This window comes from Stenella coeruleoalba (assembly GCF_951394435.1).
Source record: "Stenella coeruleoalba genome assembly, chromosome: 6".
Taxonomy (NCBI): Eukaryota; Metazoa; Chordata; class Mammalia; order Artiodactyla; family Delphinidae; genus Stenella; species Stenella coeruleoalba.
Window position 1 is genome coordinate 39,783,630 of NC_137151.1, and position 23,321 is coordinate 39,806,950.

The 23,321-nt window shown below is 35.3% G+C and overlaps 1 protein-coding gene across 9 annotated transcripts in view; it reads right to left on the reverse strand.

The window, feature by feature from the left end:
* Positions 1-23,321, reverse strand: part of LRP1B (LDL receptor related protein 1B) — a 1,831,517-nt gene that overhangs the window by 745,735 nt on the left and 1,062,461 nt on the right. For all 9 annotated transcript variants that reach the window (XR_013828854.1, XM_079925113.1, XM_079925117.1 and 6 more), the window contains one exon: positions 6,238-6,418. Coding sequence is in view for 8 of the 9 variants with exons in the window: in XM_079925113.1 (XP_079781239.1) it covers positions 6,238-6,418 (181 nt within the window). In the remaining variant the exon portion in view is untranslated. The remainder of the gene's footprint in view (positions 1-6,237; positions 6,419-23,321) is intronic.

The window sequence follows — 23,321 nt, forward strand, 5'->3', positions numbered from 1 at the left end:
CTGATGCAAATTATCTATGCTTTATTGCTGCTTATTATTACCCTAAAACCCGCAGAAGATGATTGAGCTGCACATAAGTTTAATAACAGTAGGTTGACTGACCTTGAGATTTTGAGCTTTAATTTCTGTCTCAAACAAAAGCATCTGCCTTTAAAAACAAATCTTTTGTGTAAGCTGTAACAGTGGAAGAAGGGGCCTTGAGCTAACGTTCCAACTGCCTCATGAATAAGGTTAAAACCCTCCACATGTGTTGTCTTAGGGTCATGTGAAAGTTCCTGAGTTACTAATTAAAGTGTAGGCTTTAATTCAGTCACCTCATATATGACTTTACAAAGCTTCAAAGTTTTCTAAGCTGCTAACCCTGGAAGTTACTTTATTAGATCCTCTGCCTCCCCTCTGCTATGGACCCTAAAGAATTTCTGAGGTAATTTGGGACAAATCTGTATCCATGACTAAAAATCCTACTGTGATCTGGGGCTTCCCTGGTGGCGCAGTGGTTGAGGGTCCACCTGCCGATGCAGGGGACACGGGTTCGTGCCCCGATCCGGGAGGATCCCACATGCCGCGGAGCGGCTGGGCCCGTGAGCCATGGCCACTGAGCCTGCGCGTCCGGAGCCTGTGCTCCGCAACGGGAGAGGCCACAGCAGTGGGAGGCCCGCGTACCGCAAAAAAAAAAAAAAAAAAAAAAAAAAAAATCCTACTGGGATCTAAACAGGCAGATTTGGGACAGCTGAGGAGGTGACACACCAGCCATTCTTTCATGCCAATTAAGCTCTTTTTAAACTCTCTTAAAAGTTTACAATTATGTTGATATGCCTTTTTAGACTTGAGGAAGTATATTTAGATTGGTGAATTTTAATAAGTCCAAATACATTCTAATCCTAGAAATAAACATGGTACTATGCTTATCTTGTATCATGCCTGTTCTTCAAGTGGGTTTATTACTGGGACAAATTAAGAATAAACAGAAGATTCATTCCATTTGCTCTAAAACTGTGCTAGTTAGGCAAAACTACTTCAATTATATAAATCAGCTATGTAAAGAGAAATAACTTTTTCATCTCTCTTGATACCGTTTCTGAAATCTTAAGTACAGTTAATCAATGCAGTTGTATTGCTGGCTAATTTATAACTTGTTAAATTGAAATTATCTTTCCCTCCAGCTTTTCCTCTTGATAATAGTAACACTTTTTTTCTGTGACTCTCTAACCCGAATCACACATATATGTCCATGCAAACACACACACAAAGGAGATAATTCTGGATATTCTAAACATATTTTATATTGTGTTGTTATTTGAAGACAGAATTGTTTGTAACCCAATCCACTACCTGAGACTATTTTTAGTCAAACAAAATATAAGAAAAACAAATTTTAAATAAGTGATGCCAATCTGATGGAGACCAGATATGTGATCATCTACTCAGCTGATTAAAAGTTATCGATATATTGTGAGAGCCTTATAATTATTATCAAATATGATGATTTATAAACGTACAAAATAGGAAATGCAACCTATAAAATAAGCAGGAGAAAACATAAATATTTTTGTAGATGGGATCTGGGGTATTCATCAAATAAAAATTAGGTTAAGCTGGTCTTCTACTATGACAAAAAAAAATTGTACCTCTATTTTTCAAGCCCTGTTCAAATACAATTTCTCAATGAAGTCAGCCCCTAGCTTTTCTGTCAAAATTAGCTCATTCTTTTGTTTCCTAGTGATAGTTGTTAGTTATTTTAGAGAATTTATTGCATTTATGCCATGTATTGAATTTGATGGTGTTGCATGTCTGATAATTCCAATTAAAAATTCAAATAATTAAGGGCAGGGAATATTTATCGTTCATATTTGTACTCTGTAGCACTAAGCTTGGCTTTGTTGATATTAATCATGCCCCCAAATTAAACTGTATTATCTGGCGGGTCAATCCCAGAAATTTTTAAATCCTTAAGATTTTCTGCCATGGAAGTGAAATAACTTTTAAAAAACTTGATTGAGTTGATGACATAATATCTAGCTGTTAACTAGAGAATGTGGTACTTTTAATTGAGAGAGGGATATAGAAAATCCTGTTTGGAGGGAAATACGCACTTAGCTTTGGACTCATCTTTTCTTGGAGATAATGTTTTGAGAAATCAGAACTGGAGCTGTAGGTTTCTAAGTTATTGATGTAAATTATGAGATTTGAAATGATTGCAAAGGAGGGAGTTCATCTGTAGCTATCACCTTGAGGAATAGTCCATCATAATTGATTCCTCCTCCAGGTTTACCCCCATTTCAACATTTTTTTTTTTTTTTTTTGCAGTACGCGGGCCTCTCACTGTTATGGCCTCTCCCACTCGGAGCACAGGCTCCAGACGCGCAGGCTCAGCGGCCATGGTTCACGGGCCCAGCCGCTCCGCGGCATGTGGGATCTTCCCGGACCGGGGCACGAACCCGTGTCCCCTGCATCGGCAGGCGGACTCTCAACCACTGCGCCACCAGGGAAGCCCCATTTCAACAATTTTTGAGGCCTGCCAATCCTATTCTTTCCTGTCTGTTGTCTCAGTTCCCACTTTTCTGTTGCTATTACAAATGCTACAGTCTGTCTTTCATCACTTTTCAAAGAGAACTCCCAACGGACTGTCTTTCATAGAGCTATCATATGGCTTTCACTTATCTTCCTAAATCATGAATTGAAAAATGTGATTTTTATCCTCAAAACCTTCCAATTACTCTGATGTCAGCAAAATAAGTCAAAACTTTTACTTACAACATTGAAGATTTCTATATATTTTTAGTCTCACCTCCTGCTATGTTACTTAGAATGTCCCCTGCTCTAGCCTTAATGAACTCATCCCACCTCAAAACTGCCATTAGCTTCCTCTAACAATTACTCATACTGTCCCTTCAGAGTACAGTGACTAACCTTATGACTGCACATCCCAATAGGGTCCCCTGGGACCCTATTCATTTGGAAATCTATCCATCCTCTAAAGTTCAATTCTGAATTAAAAACCTCAGTGAATTCCCGAAGAGCATGTATTTCATTCTATTTTATTTTATAGGTAAAGTGTGTGTGTGGTGTGTGTGTGTGTATGTTGGGTGTGTGTGTGTGTGTGTACACCAAGCACACCAGATTATAAACTCCTTGAAGACAATCACTGTCTTACTGATTTCTATTCATCTATATGGTAGTCACTCAACAATATATTTTAATAAATAGATGAAAAATTATCCCTTTACTGATTTCTATAATTGGTTATGACTCTTGATAAAACCATACCTCTGAAGAGTACTTTTTGTTAATAGGCTATTATGGCAGAGAAAATCTGTGATGCTCTCCTGTGTACAGCTGCAAAAAGGTATTATGGTAGAAAAATGTAAATGAACCAGGTTTTTACAAAAATGTTTTGATTAAAGTTATATTATGCTATTTTAAATGGAGTTTTCCAAACTAAACTTTCTTCTTCACTTTTCAAAAACTTATATTAGCATCAAATGATTATTTGGACAAATAAATTCACATGGTTCCATTTCTACTTCTACTGTCTTCCAATCCATTCTCTACAGAATAGTAAGATTAGTTGTTGTTGTTGTTTAATATAAATCTGACTATATCAATTCTCTATTTTACATTTACACTGAAGACAAAGTACATATCTCTCATGGTAGTGGGCAAGGCCCTGCTTTCCTTTCCAATTGCATCCTCAGTCACTTTCCCATTTGCCATCTATAATCCAGCCCGTCTTCATTTCAGTTCCTCTAACAGTAAAGCTTTTGCCCAACTTAGGATTTCAGTTGTTCCATTTTCTTTATCTGAACTCTTTTCCTCACTGTCCACGGCTGGTTCCTTCTTTACAATTAAGTCTCAGCTTAAATGATGCCCCCTTAAAGAGGCCTTTCAGCAAGGCTATTCAAATAGGTTTCTGTTAGTCGCCTTCACATCAACCTGTTTGTTTGACTCCATCACTTTGGTCTCTAGAAATTACATTCGTTGTTCATTTGGTACTTATTTATTGAGGCATCTGCCCATTCCCTACTTTTCAGATGACACAAGATGCTTCATGAGGATAAAGGCTATGCCTGCTTTGTTAACCACTGTATACATAATCAGAGCTCTGGGCATTGTATATTGTTAGGGGAAAATATGTGTATATATACACATGTGTATATACGTATACCTACACACACATATCCACATATATACATACACATGAGTTTTTTTTTTCAGGTTGGTGCATAATAGCAGTATTCTATAATATTTAAAAATCTGTCTGATGGAAGAAGTAGAAGAGCCATTCTTTGCAACATCAGAGGCAAATATAGGATTAGTTGGGAGATACGTACTATAGGGATGCACTTACTGCCTGACTGAAAAGAAAAAATGTCATATCAATCAGATTTGTCTCCAGATACTTTGAACTATGTAGATACTATGGGTTTCAAATCTAAATTGGATGCCTGCCTCTTAGGGAAGTGTTGAAGTGGATTCCTGAATTTGAAGAGAGAGATGGGTCTAGTGGCCCCTAAATTTTCTTCCAAATCATCTAATTCTATGAACTGCACATTTATGTCATCTCCCCAAGCACCTCAAAGACCCTTTGACTCCATCGGAAAATATTTTCCTCTAACAGAATACTGAGAAGGAAGATGTTGCTTTAAGATATATTTGAAACATCTTGCTTCAAGGAGGTTTAGACAGCATGGAATAAATATTTTCTCTAAACATTAAGATTGCCTTGGTTTAAAGGTCAAATAGATGACTTGCTTTAAAAGTCCAGGAATAAAATAGAAATTTAAAGAATCCACACATAAAATCACTAAAATTACTTTATAATTATGCCTTACAAAAAACATGCAATGAGTTCATCCACTGATTAGGTCAGCCTGGAAAGAAGCACCGATTGTATTTGGAGCTATTCTCAATACAAACAATTTTAGGAACTGCAATCTGGTGATCTCAGTTTATAAGGGAGTCATGTGCTTCTTATTCAATTAAGTATTTTTTTTGTATGCAATAGTAAGGTATAAAAATATTAATTTTGTGGTACCATTTTGAAACAGTGAAATATAAGCCACGGAGGGGATAAAAACCACATACAACAACTGTACATGTAGAAAATGCAATCCACTCATTTAATTCTGAGATTCTATTAGGAATTTTCACATTTCTTTAATATTTCTATATGCACATTGTTGCTTGTGTTCAGGTAATAGCTATGAATAAAAATCAAAGGAAAACATATTCTCAAAAATTGCACAAAATAATCCATCCTGAAACAAGTAACACATACTATAAAATGATGTCACTATATGGAAACTATGGTTATGTCCAAAAATACAGAGTTACCAACCTAGACTAATAAAAAGTAGTGGAGAGTGGCATGGACATATATACACTACCTAACATAAAATAGATAGCTAGTGGTGAGCAGCCGCATAGCACAGGGAGATCAGCTCGGTGCTTTGTGACCACCTAGAGGGGTGGGGTAGGGAGTGTGGGAGGGAGGGAGACGCAAGAGGGAGGAGATATGGGGATATATGTATATGTATAACTGATTCACTTTGTTATAAAGCAGAAACTGACACACCCATTGTAAAGCAATTATACTCCAATAAAGATGTTAAAAAAAAAAGGAGTGGAGTATAGTGGCTCTGAGTAAAGTCCTGGAGGCAAGTTGCTTGGATTTAAATATCTATCCAGTCTCTTAATAATCAAATGGTCTTTTGCAGGTCCATTACAAATTTCTTCTTTGTAAAACAAGAATGAGAACAGCAACTAATTCAAAGTATTATTGTGCAGAATCACAACATAGATCATGGTAATCTATTTAACAAAATGCCTGGCCCACAGTAAATGTACAAAAAATGGAAACTTGCTATTTTTTGAATACTTTAAACTTCAATAGCCTTTAATTTAAAAAATTAAATTGATTGATTTGCTTGTTGAATTGATTATTTATCTTGGTGTCAGGCTGTCTAAAATGGAGAATTATGGTGCATGTCTGAATAAACCAAGTAAATATATTCTCTATACAAATAATCTGTTTATTTCAGTTCAATGTATCTTGACATGTTTTTTTAGCACATTCTCTAGGAGAGATAATCATTAAATGAGCAACTTTTCCCAGTGAGGCCATTCATGTGTGAATGCACATGTGGATTTAAATAAAACTTACTAATACTAAATATGTAAAAACCGAATTTATCTAATATAATTTTCCTTATATAAAGCTGATCAAATATTGCATACCCATTAACAGGATCCACCACAATCCCTCTGGGATGGGACATTTCTCCCTCTAAGAGAGTCTTCCGACTCTGAGAAGCCTTTTCCAGCCTAGCCACGTTAATGGTCTTCCTATGGCCATCATTTGTCCAGTAAAGGTTATTTCCAATCCAGTCCACAGCAATGCCCTCCACATTATCCAGATCTGCAAGAAGCAAAAACAAGAAAGAAAGAAATTTTTCATTAGTGTCCACTACTTACCTTCTACTTAATAAAAAGTATAATTTTAAAAGGAATACATTCTGATCTATAAACTCTTTATAGTGTGATTTTTGCAAATATGATTCCATAGAATATTTTTCAATTTTGTTTTGAATGCCAGGCCCTCTCTTGAGATATTTTATTTGAAACAGTGATCTGCAGAAAAACAGGAAAATATAAGTGATGAGAAAACGAAAGGGTAAAAGATAAGTTCTCAGAGTAAAAGTAGTCTCATAGATTGTTCAAAAGAAAAATCAAATAACATGATCTAGTAATACATTCAGAAAGTAAGCATGTTCAAACATGTAATATGTAATCTGAATAACCAAAATAATATGAAGGCCCTTTTGCCAAGAGTTGAACAGGTCCAGCAGAAGCACACCTTTGAAAGCCCAGACTAGGCTTTTATCATGGAACTGCATGAACAGTGAATCTCAAAGAAACACTAAAATATTTCTGTATATTCTAGACTTACTTTACAAAGGATGCTATTACAGGCTCCTCTAAGATACAGGCAGTTATAATTCAAATATAAAATCATATGAGCTCCCCTAATTCAACTCTTTACAGAAAGGGAAACTCTAACACTTAAGAATGAAGGCTTATAGTTTATTACCACATAAGCAGTGGTAGAATAGCGATAAAATCCAAGTCAGAGGATCCCCAATGTAGAGATCTTTATAACTGCACTGTTCCTATGGTGAGTCTTTTCCTCACTTTTTGCCATCCGGTAAACCATCCTCCAAACTGTACACAACATCCTAAATATAATTCTACCCCTCTATTGCACGAGAAATTACTGTGAACTTCTCTTCTTTCAAAACCAGGATAGCCTTTGTCTCTTTTCCTCCTGGGTGTGAGGTAGAGAACTGGCACTTACTGGACACAACAACAGGTAGTAGTACATCAGAGACAGAGATGAGCATTCACACACTACTGGGAAATCTACATGACATCTTCCCTCATATGCAGATGTCATAAACATTGACTATTATCATTTTCTTTAATCATGGCCCTCTGGCCTTGGAAAAAATAAAATTTTCTTTTGTGACCCTTTCTGTTAATCAGCATGTGCCCTAACTCAGGATGACTAATATAGTGTGTGATTTGATCTAACTGAAAATCTGATTATAGTGAATCAGATATGTTCTCAATTTCACTAAGCTATCTGCTTCATTACCAACCAGTATGAGTAATTTCCACAGGTTAATTGTGCCTATGCTTAGAAAAAAGTTTCATTTTTGTCTTTGCTTTATTGACACTTAATTTTACTGAGCACTTTCCTGCCTTGGCATAATGGAAAAAGAGTAGCTATTTACTCTTTTCTATTTATCATAGTCTGTGGCTGGTTTTTGTCTTGTTGTTGGTTTTCAAAAGTTGTATTACATCTGAAATCTAACCCAGCATAGAAACTTTCTTCCTCAATAACCTTCTCATTTCTAAAACATCCCTTTTCACATCTGACTTAATACTTTTTTCTTTTTCATATGAAGCAGTTGTAGTATTATTTGATTGAAATTTTTTTCTGACACTTGGGTAAGTAACTCAGTCACTCTGATCCTTAATTTCTCCATTTAAAAAGTGATGAAAGGGGCTTCCCTGGTGGCGCAGTGTTTGAGAGTCCGCCTGCCGATGCAGGGGACGCGGGTTCGTGCCCCGGTCCGGGAAGATCCCACATGCTGCGGAGCGGCTAGGCCCGTGAGCCATGGCCGCTGAGCCTGCGCGTCCGGAGCCTGTGCTCCGCGACGGGAGAGGCCACAACAGTGAGAGGCCCGCGTACCGCAAAAAAAAAAAAAAAAAAAAAAAAAAAGGGATGACAATAATAGCAGCAATAATACACTGTATTATATAATAATAATACACTGACAATAATACACTGTAGGATAAGTAAACAAGAGGTAAATTAGCTACTGCATGTAAAATACTTAGCATACTGCCTGTAATATTGTAAATTCTCAACATGTTAGTTTTTATAAATTCATCAGGATTAAAAATAATATATATACATACATACATATATAAATCCTGGCTCTTTTGATAGGAATAAACCTTACATTTTTCTCTTTTAAAGGAATTTCTCTTTTAAAGGAATTTTTCATTAATATTTCCTTACATTTTAACTGGTGGCCAAAGTTAATTAGAAATACGATATGCAGAGTCAGTTGTGAATAAATAGAGTGGGATGGAATGGAATTCTAAAAAGCAGAACTTGGGAGGATCCTGTCTCTAATTGGTTCATTTGTTTTGTCTTTGAAAAATGAAATGTTTGAATAGCATGAAGTAGTGATTAGGATCACAAGTTCTAGAACCACACTTCCTAGGCTCTGTAACCCTGAGCGAGTTACACCTGATCTTTAAGACTGATGTAATGATGCTGTTTAACTCATAGGATTGTTTTGAGGATTAAATGAATATATAAAACTCTTAAAAATAATGTTTGGCACATAATAAATACTACATAAATGTTGCTATGAATATTATTACTAATAGTATCATTATTATTATAATCTTCTCTTTAGCTACCTATCTATTGAGACAGCAATGAATCAATGAGCCTAGAATGTTTTTTAATATTATTTGTGTGTGTGTGTGTGTGTGTGTGTGTGTGTGTGTGTGTGTGCACGCGCTTTGTTTTGTTTTTCTGTTCTGGAAAGGATGTGGATGAATGAAAATTAAAAAGGAAACAAAAACAAAAACTCAAAAATGAGTCTTATGTGCAACTTGGGAATTTTTTTAGGCTATCTTTAACCAGACATGGAGAAACTTCCTCTTTTATACTTGTAGGACAAAGCCTGAAGAATCAATGAATCCCTTTCTCAACAAATATACATTGGTAAGGAAAATACTCTGGCTCTATATCATTTGACATCTTCCTTTAACTTATGACTTAGATGAAACACTAAGACATATAGAGCATTGGTTTACGTACACTTAATTTTTCACTCAACAGGGTTTGGATGGGGCCTCCCTGAGATTGACTATTAGGATCTCTATGACCAAAACCCTTCAACTAGGTGATCAATAACATATGAAGGTTTATGGCACTGAACTTCCAAACAAACATAGGTAACTACAGAGATACTAATCACTAGCTCAAGGAAACACATGACTGATCAAATGCAAGAAAGTTGTTTGTTAAAGTAGATTGCTTTGATACCTTTGGGTAGAGTTGAAGTATTCTACATTCTAAAATCAATATTCATTACATCATCATCATTATTTTTACATAACGAAAGAAAAGAGTATGATTTTTTTTTTTAATCTGGTAAAAATCTCCCTTACGTTTCACTAAATACCCATTTTCATTAATCGAGAGGCAAGAACTCAACATGCTTGTACTTTTCAAAACAAAAAAGGAGAATAATTCCAGTAAATAATGGTTTCCTATAATCTTTTTAGATTAAGATTATGTCTATATGTTCCTTTTTAAGTGAAAAAATGAGACATTTATCCATATAATTCAGATTAAAAACAGACTTTTTCATTTATTCTGTGAATACTTAAGGTTAACATATTATTTTGACTCAATTAAAATTTCCATTACTTTTTCTTTGTAAACATTGTTCTAGTACATGAAGAATAACTTTTATAAATGGACAGAATATATAAATAGTGCTCTAGAAAAACATCTCATCAAAGCTAGATTTTTTAACTGAAGTGAAAAATTCTTGATGGTAGCATTGTTATTTCCTACAAGTGATACCTACCATTAATGAAATGTGGATGAATAAGAGATAATAAAATTTATGTAAATTAAAAAGAATAATTATGTGGATTTAAAATAAATAAAACAGAAAGCTATTTAAAGTAATTTAATATCTAGGATTAGATAAAACAAGCATTTGAAACAGGTTGGAAAACATATTTCTAAAATGAAAACATCATTACAGAACTGATTTTTAGATATTATACATTTGTGAAACAGAAGAGGATTAAAGTTTTTATATTTAAAATAGGAACTTCAACTTTTAAAAATGGGTCCAAGATTTAAAAAAAAAAAAAGTTAAATGGCCAAGGATGTGAGCAGTGGCCTTAGTTTCCTTAAGGTGCATAAACCAGATCTCCAGATTAATGCATGTCTTGATGCTTTACAACAGAATTTGATTAACATCATAAGGAATTAACTGGAAATTACACCCCATAATTGCCATTATAAAAACACAGTGCCTCTATTTTTCCAATGTATCCAAGTTCTTCTATCCAATTTCTTCTATCCTTAGCACGAACATTATTTTTCTGAGTTGGAATGAAGTATTCCAAAAGTGTTTGCATCAGTTCAGAGTATGACCACATGCCTTAAATGACTGGGAATGCCCTATGCATGTAGATATGTTCAGGGCCAGGGATGCCTTACCTTGCCTCAGAGTCAGTGCTTGGACAACTCTCCTGCCTCATATTCCTACAGTTCAAGTAATTCAAATTCTCTTTGTGCATTTCAATAAGGCCTGAGGCGATGTATCTGACATGTGTGATTGAAGTTCTTTTAATTAACAGTGTGGCAGTAAAGTTGCCTGCTGAATTTTCTATCTCATAAGGTTACAGGAGTACTTGGCCAGACTAAGGTGTTCTACATCATCTGTCCCCAATGGCTAGCTGAGGTTGATGGTCATCCTCATTTTCATTCCAAGTCCTTCCTCAGTTCATTTATTAGGTCGGAGAGGGTGAATACACAAGTTACTCTCAATGAGAACAAAATACTTTGCTGTTTTCGTCAAAGAGATATGTAAAGTGCATATAAGGGTCTTGTTTTTCAGATGAACAGAATATATTAAAATATAGTGGTTTCCTTCTATTATCAAAAGCGTGTTTTCTGTTTCACTTTGGGGAGAGGGTGCTACTGGTGGTCTCTCTAGGACATTCGGATATGTCATCTCTGATGCAGTGATGAACATATGTAAGAAAAGAGAGAGTGCCACAGTATGCGTCATAGTTACCAATACAGTAATCTAAAGTGATGAGTAAAATGAAACATTTCAAGAACTGTTAAGAACTGAGATTTTACCCTACTTTCAAGCTAAGAAGTTAGCCTGGTACTGCTTCATGGATGACGGCGGATGACACAAAACTTGTAGGACAGATAGAGAAGTCTTTATTACTTATGGCGCAGCAAGCAGCATGGCCATCAGCAGATTGGTATCCCTTTAGTCCAAAGTCCCCTGGGGACAGCTGGGATGGGCCCATATGGATGCCTTCGCACACAGTTGATTGCATTGCAGGAAAAGAATTCCAAATTTAGAAAACCCAAATATTTTCTAATGGGCAATAAGCAGGCCTGCTTATCTGCACCTGAGGATAGTCCACCTCTTCTTCCAAGTCTCTTTTCTATGCAAGCATCCTTGTTAGGATACCTCAGAACAAAAGGCAAATAATGCCTCACTCTAAGACATGCAGAAATGTGAGGGATCCATGGAGAAAAAAAATCCTAAAAAGTCATAATTCATGTCTTTAATAATACAGATAGAGTAAGAAGTATATGAATATGACCATAAATAAAAAACATTTCTGGGTTCCAGGCTATTGCCCTTATGGGAATTCTCTGTTTACACTATCACATCTTAAAGCATATTGTTCAGCTAGCCATGTGTGATGAACTAATTTTATGAGGCAATTTAGCTAGGCTGTGGTACACAGACATTCAGTTAAACATCAGTTCAGATATTGCTGTGAAGGTATTACTAGATGATACTAACATTTAAATCAGTACAACTGGAGTAGAGCAGATTACTCTCCATAATGTGGGTTGATCTCATCCAATGAGTTGAAAGCTTTACGAGAAAGTAGACTGAGATCCCCTAAGGAAGAGGGAATTTGGCTTCTACACTGTCTTTGGATTCGAGCTGCAATATCATCAACTTTTCCCTGGGTCTACAGCCTGTCACTCTACCCCATAGATTTTGGACTTGCTATTCTCCACAATCATGTGAGGTAATTATTTAAATATATAGCTCTGTTTCTCTTTCTTTATGTACACATCCTATTGGTTCTGCTTCTCCAGAGAACCCTGACTAATACACCACTGCCATGCCTGCAGTCCAGAAATGATTCTGCTGAATGCTCTGGGCAGAAGGGCACTCTTCACATTCATTGTTTCCAGATGAAACACTGCAACATATATACCATGCAAGCCAGAGTAGCTTCCAATTTACGAAAGTCCCCACAGTTATGGAATGAGTACATAGCTCATTTTACAATATTCCACGACAAATTTCTAGATAATATCCCAGTTGTATTGTAAATATTTTTAATGTTTTTATTTTCTGCATATTATGATGTTTTGAAATCTTTAAAAAGCCTTTCTAGCTGGGGGGAGACTACCTCTCCTGGAGATAGCCAATTACTAAAGACAGCAAAGGGCACAGCCAAGAACTTGCCTTTGAGATGCAACCTAACCACTCCAGAGCCATACCTCCTCTACCTGGTCTCTGCAGGAGGCAATATTCTTCTGCCTAATCATCCCAGGGCCAGGTACCACACCAACAGTGACCAGATTTATTGTTTAAATCCCAATGGAATTATTCAAACTAGACAATCCTAAATTGCTTATCTTTCCCTGCCACAGAAATTGGCACAGAAACTCCAGTAAAGCCTGTGGCCTACTGGTTTCCCTTCCTTTCTGTCTTTTGCCCTGTGACCACCCTGGTGTGTCTCCTATGTGGTCCTCTGTGGTGTGCTGTGCCTTCTGTTTCTGGGACCTGTAAATATAACAAACTTGGTTCTTCTGAACCCTCTACACTGTCTCATGTTGTGGCCATACCTGACTAACCATCTCATAAAGAATGCAAAATATGAGTCTTCATTGTGCACAGGGAGAGAGAAAGGAATTTCCGTTCATGCCCTTTTACTACCCAATTCGGCCTACTTAGCGAGAGAACAGAGCAAAAATCACTTCAGCTTCTGAACGCAAAGTATCACAGATATTCTTGAACATTCCTTTCAGTCCTATGAAGTAGGTTATAATTTATAAAAATAAAATACTTTGAAAGTGGACTTCCCTGGTGGCACAGTGGTTAAGAATCCACCTGCCAATGCAGGGGACACGGGTTTGAGCCCTGGTCCGGGAAGATCCCACATGCCGCGGAGCAACTAAGCCGGTGCGCCACAACTACTGAGCCTGCGCTCTAGAGCCCATGAGCCACAACTACTGAGCCCGCGAGCCACAACTACTGAACCCCACGTGCCTAGAGCCCATGCTCTGCAACAAGAGAAGCCATCACAATGAGAAGCCCGCGCACCGCAACGAAGAGTAGCCCCACGCTCGCTGCAACTAGAGAAAGCCCGCACACAGCAACAAAGACCCAACGCAGCCAAAAATAAATAAATTTATAACAAAAAAAGAATACTTTGAAACTTATTGCACTAATACTAAATTACTCCATCTCTTTCACATTAGATGAAAAGGCAACTCTATTAGAAGTCACTTGAACAATTTAATTTCATAAAAATGACTTTTGTTAGCTATATTTTCTAATATGTTTCATATTTTTGCACTTGTCATTTAAACATTCAAATAGGTGTATCACTTCAATTGATAATTTTTACTGAAATTTGGAAAGAAAACAAGGTAGCACATGCTTTGCTTAGGCATCACGTTTAGTGAAAGATAGTGATAATTAAATTTCAAGTTGAATTTAAAAGTCAGAGGCTATACATCTTCATTACATTTATAATTACCATGACAAAGAACAAATGTGTCAACTCATCTGACCATCCTCCTGGAGCTTAGCTTAACATACTAAATTATCAAAAGTATACTTGTTTCAGACCCTCATTAGTACCCAGAGGGAAAATGATAGGCAAATTTCATGTGTGGATAATAAGTAAATGTGATAAAGGAAGTCAAGTCCTTAATAGTAATTTATCTCACAAAAACTTCATATAAGTATCTAAGAAAATGCGTACAGTCACACCCTTCTTTGGTCCACAGGTAGTTTTGCAAAACTGAAGCAGCAAATCAGAGGAAAATGTAATAATAAAACTAAGCAGGGATCCAGTTCTAAAGTCAGTATTTTAGAGGTAAAAGGAAGCTAAAGGATCATAAATTCCGTCTAGATTCTACAAATCATGAAAAAAGCCCTGGAAAGTAAAGTGATTCACAAGGACCCATTTTTAGTGAGTAGTCAATACACTAAGTCTGGAAATATGACTCATGTTCCAGTGTGCCTATCTACTTTAAAGTTTGATCTCTAGCATTGTACAAAGAAAAATTATAAACAGAAGCAAAAGTCAAAGAAAGTTAACATAAGCGATGATTTATTAGAAGGAAAAAGTAGGATGTAAAGAGGGGGAGTGGAGATGAACAAGATTACTGAAGTGAAGGACGCTTTAACAACCTTCCAATCAAAATTATTATTCTCAATAAACTGTAGCTTTAATTTCTTACCAAAATATATTAGATGGCTGACAATGTAGAGATTCAACAAACGTGTATATAAGGGAAGTTAAATATTAAAATAAAATATAAGGAAAAACTGAGATGCTGTTACAGAATACATGAGACTGAGAAAATATAACTACTAAATTCATGATGGAAAAACCGGTGAAATTTGATTAAGATCTTTAGTGGTAACTGTATCAACATTAATTTTCTGGTTTTGATAATTGTGGTATTGTTCTGTAAGATGTTACTATTAGGAAAAACTGTGGGATATATTTGAGGGATATCAAAACCTCTCTGTACTATTTTGCAATTTTTCCACCAAACTAAATAAAAGTAGTTCAAAATTAAATTTTAAAAATATAATCAAATAAATGATGACTGGTTTTAGAAATGCATTATTTGCAATATAAAGAAGATGTCAAAGGTTAACTGTAGCATAATCTGTAGGAAAAAGGGAGATAGTTAAAATAGTGATATTAATACTATATTTTCTAACAATTTTGAGGGAGTATGCTAAATGAATCCTTGCAATTCCACAGCAAATTCATAAAGAAAATTAGTGCAGAATAATTTATCTAAATAAGTATATAGTATAAAATCATTCAAGGTAGGTATGCAACTGTGCAAGAAAAACATGGTATGAAGCTGTGCACGAAAATGAGATGTTAATTCAGAAAGCCTGGCAAAGTTTAAGACAGGGATATTTTGCATGTATTAACTAAAAATCACATTTTTTAAATTAAAAATGTTACATAAGTTCAAATGAATTATGGGAATATGTAAAATTTTTTAAGATTCCTGAAAAGTCATCAGGGAAGCTCATTATCAGAACAATTTCAATAAATACTTAAGATAATCAAAAAATAATAATAATGATTGAACTTATTGCTCCTTATTTTAGAATAAAAAAGAATCAACCTTCATCATTTTTGGTTTTGTTTAATCAGTTTAATTACTATTTTTAAAGTAATGACAGCCAAATTAAAGGCCCCATTCATCCATTCAGTGAATATTCATTCATTGCAGAGCTACTATATGCCAGGCACTGTTCTAATAAGGCTCTATCAATGAACAAACAAACAAAAACCTCTGACACCTTGAAGCTTACATTCTTGTAGCAAGACAATAAACAAACAAAATATACAAAATATATAGGATAAGTACAAAGGAGAAAAAGTAACCAGCTAACGGCAGTAAGGATTTGGGTGGGAAATTTGCATAGATGCACAATTTTAGATGAGGTGACCAGCAAGGTCTAAGGAGGTGGCCTGTAAGCAAAGTCCTCTAAGAGGTAAAGGAGAGAGGCAAGGGGACAGCTGATGGAAGAGTGTTCCAGACACAAGGAGCATCACATGCAAATGCCTGGAGGTGGAGCCACACCCAGAGCGTTCAGGGGATGACAAATATCAGAAAAGGAATAACAAGGATATTATGGGTTATATAGAAGAAAAACAACTTAAAAGAACCATATTTTCCCCTGTGAATTTAAAATACTTATATGGAACATTTTTGAGGTGATTATACGTAAAATCTTCATGTACAATAGAGATAAGTGAGCCTTTATTATGACGTGTGCTTATTTGCAGGGTCTTATTTATGGGTATTGGGAGAGGCAGTCCCCAGTGGACCTGAAGTCTCCCTGAACTTCACCGATGAGGGTACCAAACTGTAAGGGCTTGTCTGTCTTCTGGTACTGAATAATTTCTACAGCTGGTCTCACAGGCAACTAAATCAAGGTGACCACAGGGTGACTACTGCGTAACTGTTCGTTCGCTCTACAAGATAGGGGGACTTGAAAACTTTCTATTTGTGATACTGTTGGCTGTTTGCTCAAAAGGTGCTGATGCCCACGCCGTGGGTTCCTCATCTGTGGCACAACTCACTCCGTGCTTAGCATTTATACGGACCCATGACATCGCCCTGTGAGACTTGGGGGCAGGGAACCAGAGCAACTATGCTGATGCTAATGCTGTTTGCTGTGCTGTGAGTAATAAATAATCTTAAGTCTCATTTTCTACTTTCGGCACCTATGCAGTGGTGGCAGGCTTCCTCCCTGCCATCCTCGATAACAAGGTTGCTCAACACTGGCACTACTGACATTTGGGACTTGATAATTCTTTGTTGTGGGAAACTGTCCTGCACATGGCACTGTTTAGCAGCACCAGTCTCTACAGTAAATGCCAGGACCACCTCCTTCCCCAGTTGTGACAATCAAAAATGATTCCAGATGTTACCAAATACCCTATGGAAAACAAAATTACCCCTGCTCTATGAAGTTGGAGTTTTACCTTGTAAGTGAACGAAGTGATATTTCTCAAACGTTTTTTAGTCCATTTTGATTTCTCTAAATATGAATTTTCTTGCCATCAAATGAAAAGTTCTTTGCAACATTATTTTCTGGCAAAATTACCAAAAAATATTAAATTAGGTATCTGTAGCTAGTAGAGCAGCAATACAAACTACTCTTAAAAAATATGCAGTCTCAGAGTGGACCAAATTTCATTGTAATTCCATATATAAAAAATACTTTAAAAGGATAAATGGTAAACATTTCATGGTTAAACATTGTGACAAATATCTTAGAAATATTTGTCTCAGAATGATATGTTTCTTGTATATCCCTAGATATATTTTTTTAACATCAAAAAAGGATACTTTTTGATTTTTACCTGAAGTGATAGTGAGCTAAATTTTAATATTTGCAGTTTCTCTGTTTGAGACAAGTTACAAATACCCTAACAGCTAAAATATCAAGGTATTCTGACTCAAAATGTGCACATACACCTTTGATATACAATAAAAGTGTATAAAAACGCGTTTTAGTAGCAGAGGTAAAAGTGCTAATTTTGGAGCCAGGAAAGCACTGCTATCCTGTGGAGGCAGATGTGTACTAACCAAAGAAGAAAACAGCTGTGTATTAAAATATTTCATACAGTTATCAGACCACTACCACCCATGAAATATACTAGTACATTACAATGTATTCATTCAAGTCGTCTAAACATTTCATATTACACTGGATGATAGTTAATTTGTTGTTTTATGTCTGAAAAACTCAGAGCCAAAATGTATATTTTGATGAGAACTTTGATTCTTTCCAGTTGCATAGGAATAGTGAGTAGAGAATACAGAGAAAAGAGAGTTGATGTACTTCATTTAAGGAAGGTCTGAGTGGTCATCATTTCTTTTACTTTTTCTTTTTGGGGGAGGGTGATGCAAAAGGTATGAGGACACATAATACAGTTTCCTAGCATAGGTGTGAGTCTAGAATAAGCCTGGTCTGGGATACAGAGATACCATATGCTAGTTTGCTACAGTAAATCTGGGAAGTAAATGTGACTTCTGTTAACAATAACATATCTTGAAGAATTTAGGGTTATTATTTTCCCTCTTTTAGTCATCTATGAAACCTGTGCTTTCAGGATATTTTCCAATGTACTTTTATAAGATATTATCTGTTTTGTTCACTGGTATATCTCCAGGGCTTAGAACATTGCCTATATATAACATGATCTCAATAAATATTAGTTGCTTGAATGAGTATATAAGCGAATGACTCAACATCACCTCATCAATAATTCCAGCTTTCCTCCGAATGACACACAAGGCCTTCTGAAATTATTTTCCACTAACCTATTTTATAAGCCCTATGATCCAAGCATCTGCAGTGGATGATACTACTTTTAGCAAACTGATGTGCTGTTCTGGAGAAAACATGGACTTTTGTGTCAGAGAGAAATTGGCATCTTCACTCTCCTGCAGCCTTTCATTTTGATCTTTCTAAGAATTTTTATAAGACTTCCCCTTATTTGGTCATTGTGAAGGTAAAGTGAAATAATATATAAGGTATTATTAAAAAAAATCAGAATTTAATATATGTTAGCAATGCTAGCTCATTTCCCTACTCCCATATGCATACTTCACTTTCCCATCTCTGTGCTAGTTTTACCTCCTATTCCCTCTCTTTTCTGGCATTTTCCCATTTTCTAAATCCTTCACCTTTTTTAATGCCAAAAGAATTTTCTATCTGATACACAAATCTTCTCTTATTATCCCTGTGAAATTCATCTATCCTTTAAATTCCCATAGTAGTATATCTGAGTGCCATTCCGGACACCACCTACTGCCTTGTTAAGCTTCCTGTTAAGTGTGGACAGGCCAACTTTTCCATTTGTCTCTGTGGAACAGGAGGGCAGGATAAAAGTATAATTCATGCTTGAAACCCCTAGCAGAGATCGGTAGTAAAGCCTTGGTAAATATTTGTAAAATTTTAAAAAATGAATGAATGAATGTAAGCACTGTAAATGCGGGGGAAGGAAAAAATAACAGGGAATTGACAATGTGTGGTTAGCTTATTCACTCCAGAATACTAGTGAAGAATACTCCCTTATTGTTTCAATATGATCATCATTCCCATATTTTCATAGAGTGGCAAATATCTAGAAGAAAAATTAAATCCTCAGTTTAACTACTAGACCCTTAAAATATTCAAATATTTGGGACTATAGAAAACATTTTGTTTTTTATAGATACCACCTACAAAGAATTGAATCAGAGAGAGAAATCACACATATGAACATACACAGATTTTCACATGGAGACATATCACTTAATCAGGCTAAAGATGTACCATACCCCACTGTTTGACATATGCCACCACTATTCTCAGGAGCATCAAAAGCAAAATTTGGAGTTATTTTTTAAATAAATACCCTGGATGATAAAAAATATTACTACTCAAAAAGTGCTATGTAATGGAAAAGGCAATAAGAAATAGTTTTTTTTCTTGTTATCCTAAAGTTGAATGTGCTAGGGAATTTGGAATGTCAGTAATGCAAGGATTGGTAAATTATATTCAATAAAGAGTAATTCACATTCTGCTACTACAGGGCAGCACCTCTTAATTCAAAGAATAAGGGGGAAGAAAATCTCTGAGATGGGATAGATAGAAAATTCAGTATCATTGTCATAGCAAATTATGTAATATTCCAAGAACAGTCTCAAGAGCTGTTCAATAAGAAATAGATTCATCTTTCTATAATTAAGGTACTTATAGTTTAGAACTAGGTATTTGATAAATACATCTTTCTAGATCATAGATTATTTTCTCTAAAGTTCATGCAGCATTTTAATAGTCATATTCTATCTCACCTGGATTATAGTCACCAGGATTCCTGGCAGAAAGATAAATACCTCCTAGGAAAACTGCTGCTTCTCCATATATTTAAACACTCAAATTAATATGAACGTCACAGTTTTCCAGAACATAATCATAATAGAACTTACTTAATTTAGAAATTATTTCATATTTAAAATTTGGTATTTAGAACATACGAAATAGCTGGAAGATTATAGAAATATAAATTGGGAGCTGGGAATATTAGTTACAATTCTGTTGCTAACTATCCATTAGATGTTGGGCAAATGATATATCCTCTCTGAATCCATTAGGCTTCCTATGTAAAATTAGAAAATAACACACACACATGGCCAGCTATTTCTTTATTAAGTACATACCATGTACTAAGTGCCTTACAAACGTCATGGGTCCCAATCCTCAGAGCAACTGAGAACAATTATTCCCATTTTACAGATGTAGTAGATAAAGCTTTGGAGAGTTTACATAACCTGCCCAAGCTCATACAGCTGGTAAGTTATGGAGCAGAATTCCGATTTAGACACTCTGACTTCTGCACCTGCCCATTTAACCTCTGTTTTATGTTACCATGATCTTTAAGGACATTTTCATTTCCAAATTTCTATAACTATCTGTTTTATAATTATCCCCAACCTATGCTAATTTATGAACAGCATAACTAGGGGAAATATGATGACTTGTTACAAAGAAGATGGCATTTGGGAGTTCTGCAATCAGACCAACAGGTTAAAACCCAAGCATAACATGTAACAAGTTGATTTATAAGACAACATTCCTTAACTCCTGTAAAATCTAGGTCCCTAACTTTTGAAAAAAAAAAAAAAGTATTTCTTACATTCAAAGGTTAGCTTGAGTATTCAGATTATTTTATATGAAATATTTGGTACATACTAGGAGCTTAGTAAATGCTATTTTGTAACAAATAAATATTTTGCCAATTGGATCAGATTTAAATTGGTTTAAAATATCATTTTAAGTACTGAAGCCATGAAATTTATAAAAATAATTATTATTAACTTGAGGGAGCTATGTAAAATATGTTTAATATTATATTTATACAAAATGTATATATATATATCTTATGAAGGAATAAAAATTATTTAAAAATTTATCAAATTTCAGAATTGAAGAACATTACTTAGTTATTTGAGATTAATAGTTTCAATAATTTTAATTATCTACTTAATATTTTAAATATTTGATTCAAAATTTACCTTAATTTTTTTTATAAGAGCTAACTATGAAACAAAATTGTTTTCCTTTTGCTACATTTTAACTTTATAATATACAAAGTAGTCTCAATGTGAAATGCTCTATAGGACTTGCCAAAATAATTAAGTCTGTGTAGGTTACAAAAAATTGGTCCTGAAGCTATTTAACAGCTAATTAAGTTATGAATGAGAGTAGATAGATGTTTGCAAAGTTGTAAGAGGTAAAGATTGCAGCACAGGGCTTCCCTGGTGGAGCAGTGGTTGAGAGTCCGCCTGCTGATGCAGGGGACACGGGTTCGTGCCCCGGTCCGGGAAGATCCCACATGCCGCGGAGCGGCTGGGCCCGTGAGCCGTGGCCGCTGAGCCTGCGTGTCCAGAGCCTGTGCTCCGCAACAAGAGAGGCCACAGCAGGGAGAGGCCCGCGAACCGCAAAAAAAAAAAAAAAAGATTGCAGCACAGATAGCCCACAATAAGAAGAAACACTACTTCTAGAAAAAAAGCCCTTGTGAGAACATAAAAGGAAGAAATTCAGTGCTATGAAGATTTGGGGAAAGGATTTAACAGGCAAAAAACAAACAAATAAAATAACATCCATTTAAGAGGTACAATGAAAATTTATAGCTATCCATTTTTTTAAAGAAACTATCCCTGTTTGAAGAAAACAACTTATATTAATGTGACCAAAAGTGATCACAGTTTCACTAGTTTCATTAAAACTCTTCCTTACATGCTTACCCCAAACTGCATTACTTTGCTTTGTAATAGCTATTTTCTTTTAAATTCTTACTTAAGTAAGCTACCAATTAATTTCATGCTGTACATATTTTAAAAGGACAGTCAGATGGGAGTATAATAAATCACATGGCCCTCTCTAGAGGTAATTACTATAAACACTTTATTAATCTTACCAAAAAATTTAATATACTTATATAAATCGGATTATGCTGCCTGCAAAAAACATTGTTTTGCTCACTTTGTTTATTTATCGGTTTGTCTGGGAGTTCTGTTTGTACCAGTATATATAGCTCATCTCATGCACTTTTAAATTTAAATATAGTTGGCATACAGTATTATATTAGTTACAAGTACACAACATAATGATTTGACATTTACATACATTAGTGATCACCATGATAAGCCTAGTAACCATCTATCCTCAAAGTTATTAGGATATTATTGAGCATATTCCTTATGCTGTATATTACATCCCCATGACTTATCTATTTTATAACTGAAAGTTTGTACCTTTTAATCCTCTTTACATATTTCCTACCCCCCCCCACAAATCCCTCCTCTCTGGCTACCACATGTTTATTCCCTGTATCTATGAGTCTTTTTGGTTTTTTTGTTTTGTTTGTGCATTTGGCTTTTTGTTTGTTTTAGATTCTATAAGTGAGATCATACAGTATTTGTAGTTCTCTGGCTTATTTCACTCAGCGTAATTCCCTGAAGATCCATCCAGTTCTTACAAATGGCAAAATTTCATTTGTCTTTATGGATGTGTAATATTCCACTGTGTGTGCATAATACCCTCCAGGTCAATCCACGTTGCTCTCATTGCCAAATTTCATTTCCAAATTTCTATAACTAACTGTTTTATAATTATCCCCAACCTATGCTAATTTATGAACAGCATAACTAGGGGAAATATGATGACTTGTTACAAAGAAGTTGGCATTTGGGAGTAGAACCATAAGGTTCTACTTTTCAATTCTTATATTTGAAGTTTACACCTAGGATATTTTAGGTTATGGTTTGTCATGGTCTAGTCAATGTGGTAAAATCTGCACTCTAGCTAAGAAATTCCCATCATCTCTGATCACTGATGATATACTCTTCAATTTCACAGTGCTGGTATCAATTTACTAAAAAATATTTTTCAGTGATTTTTTTTCTTGGCTATAGAGGACAAAGTCAGGGTGAACTGTTTGCTTATTCCTATATTTAGTCCTTTGCCCCATTTGTAATCTGACAGATGCATTCAAATAGAATGAAAACTCTTTCAGAATGACAGTTACATTTGTACTGAACACTTCACCTACTATCTGGCATCTCTGTTAATTAAATAATGTTTTATATAGGTATATGACTAGAAATCTTA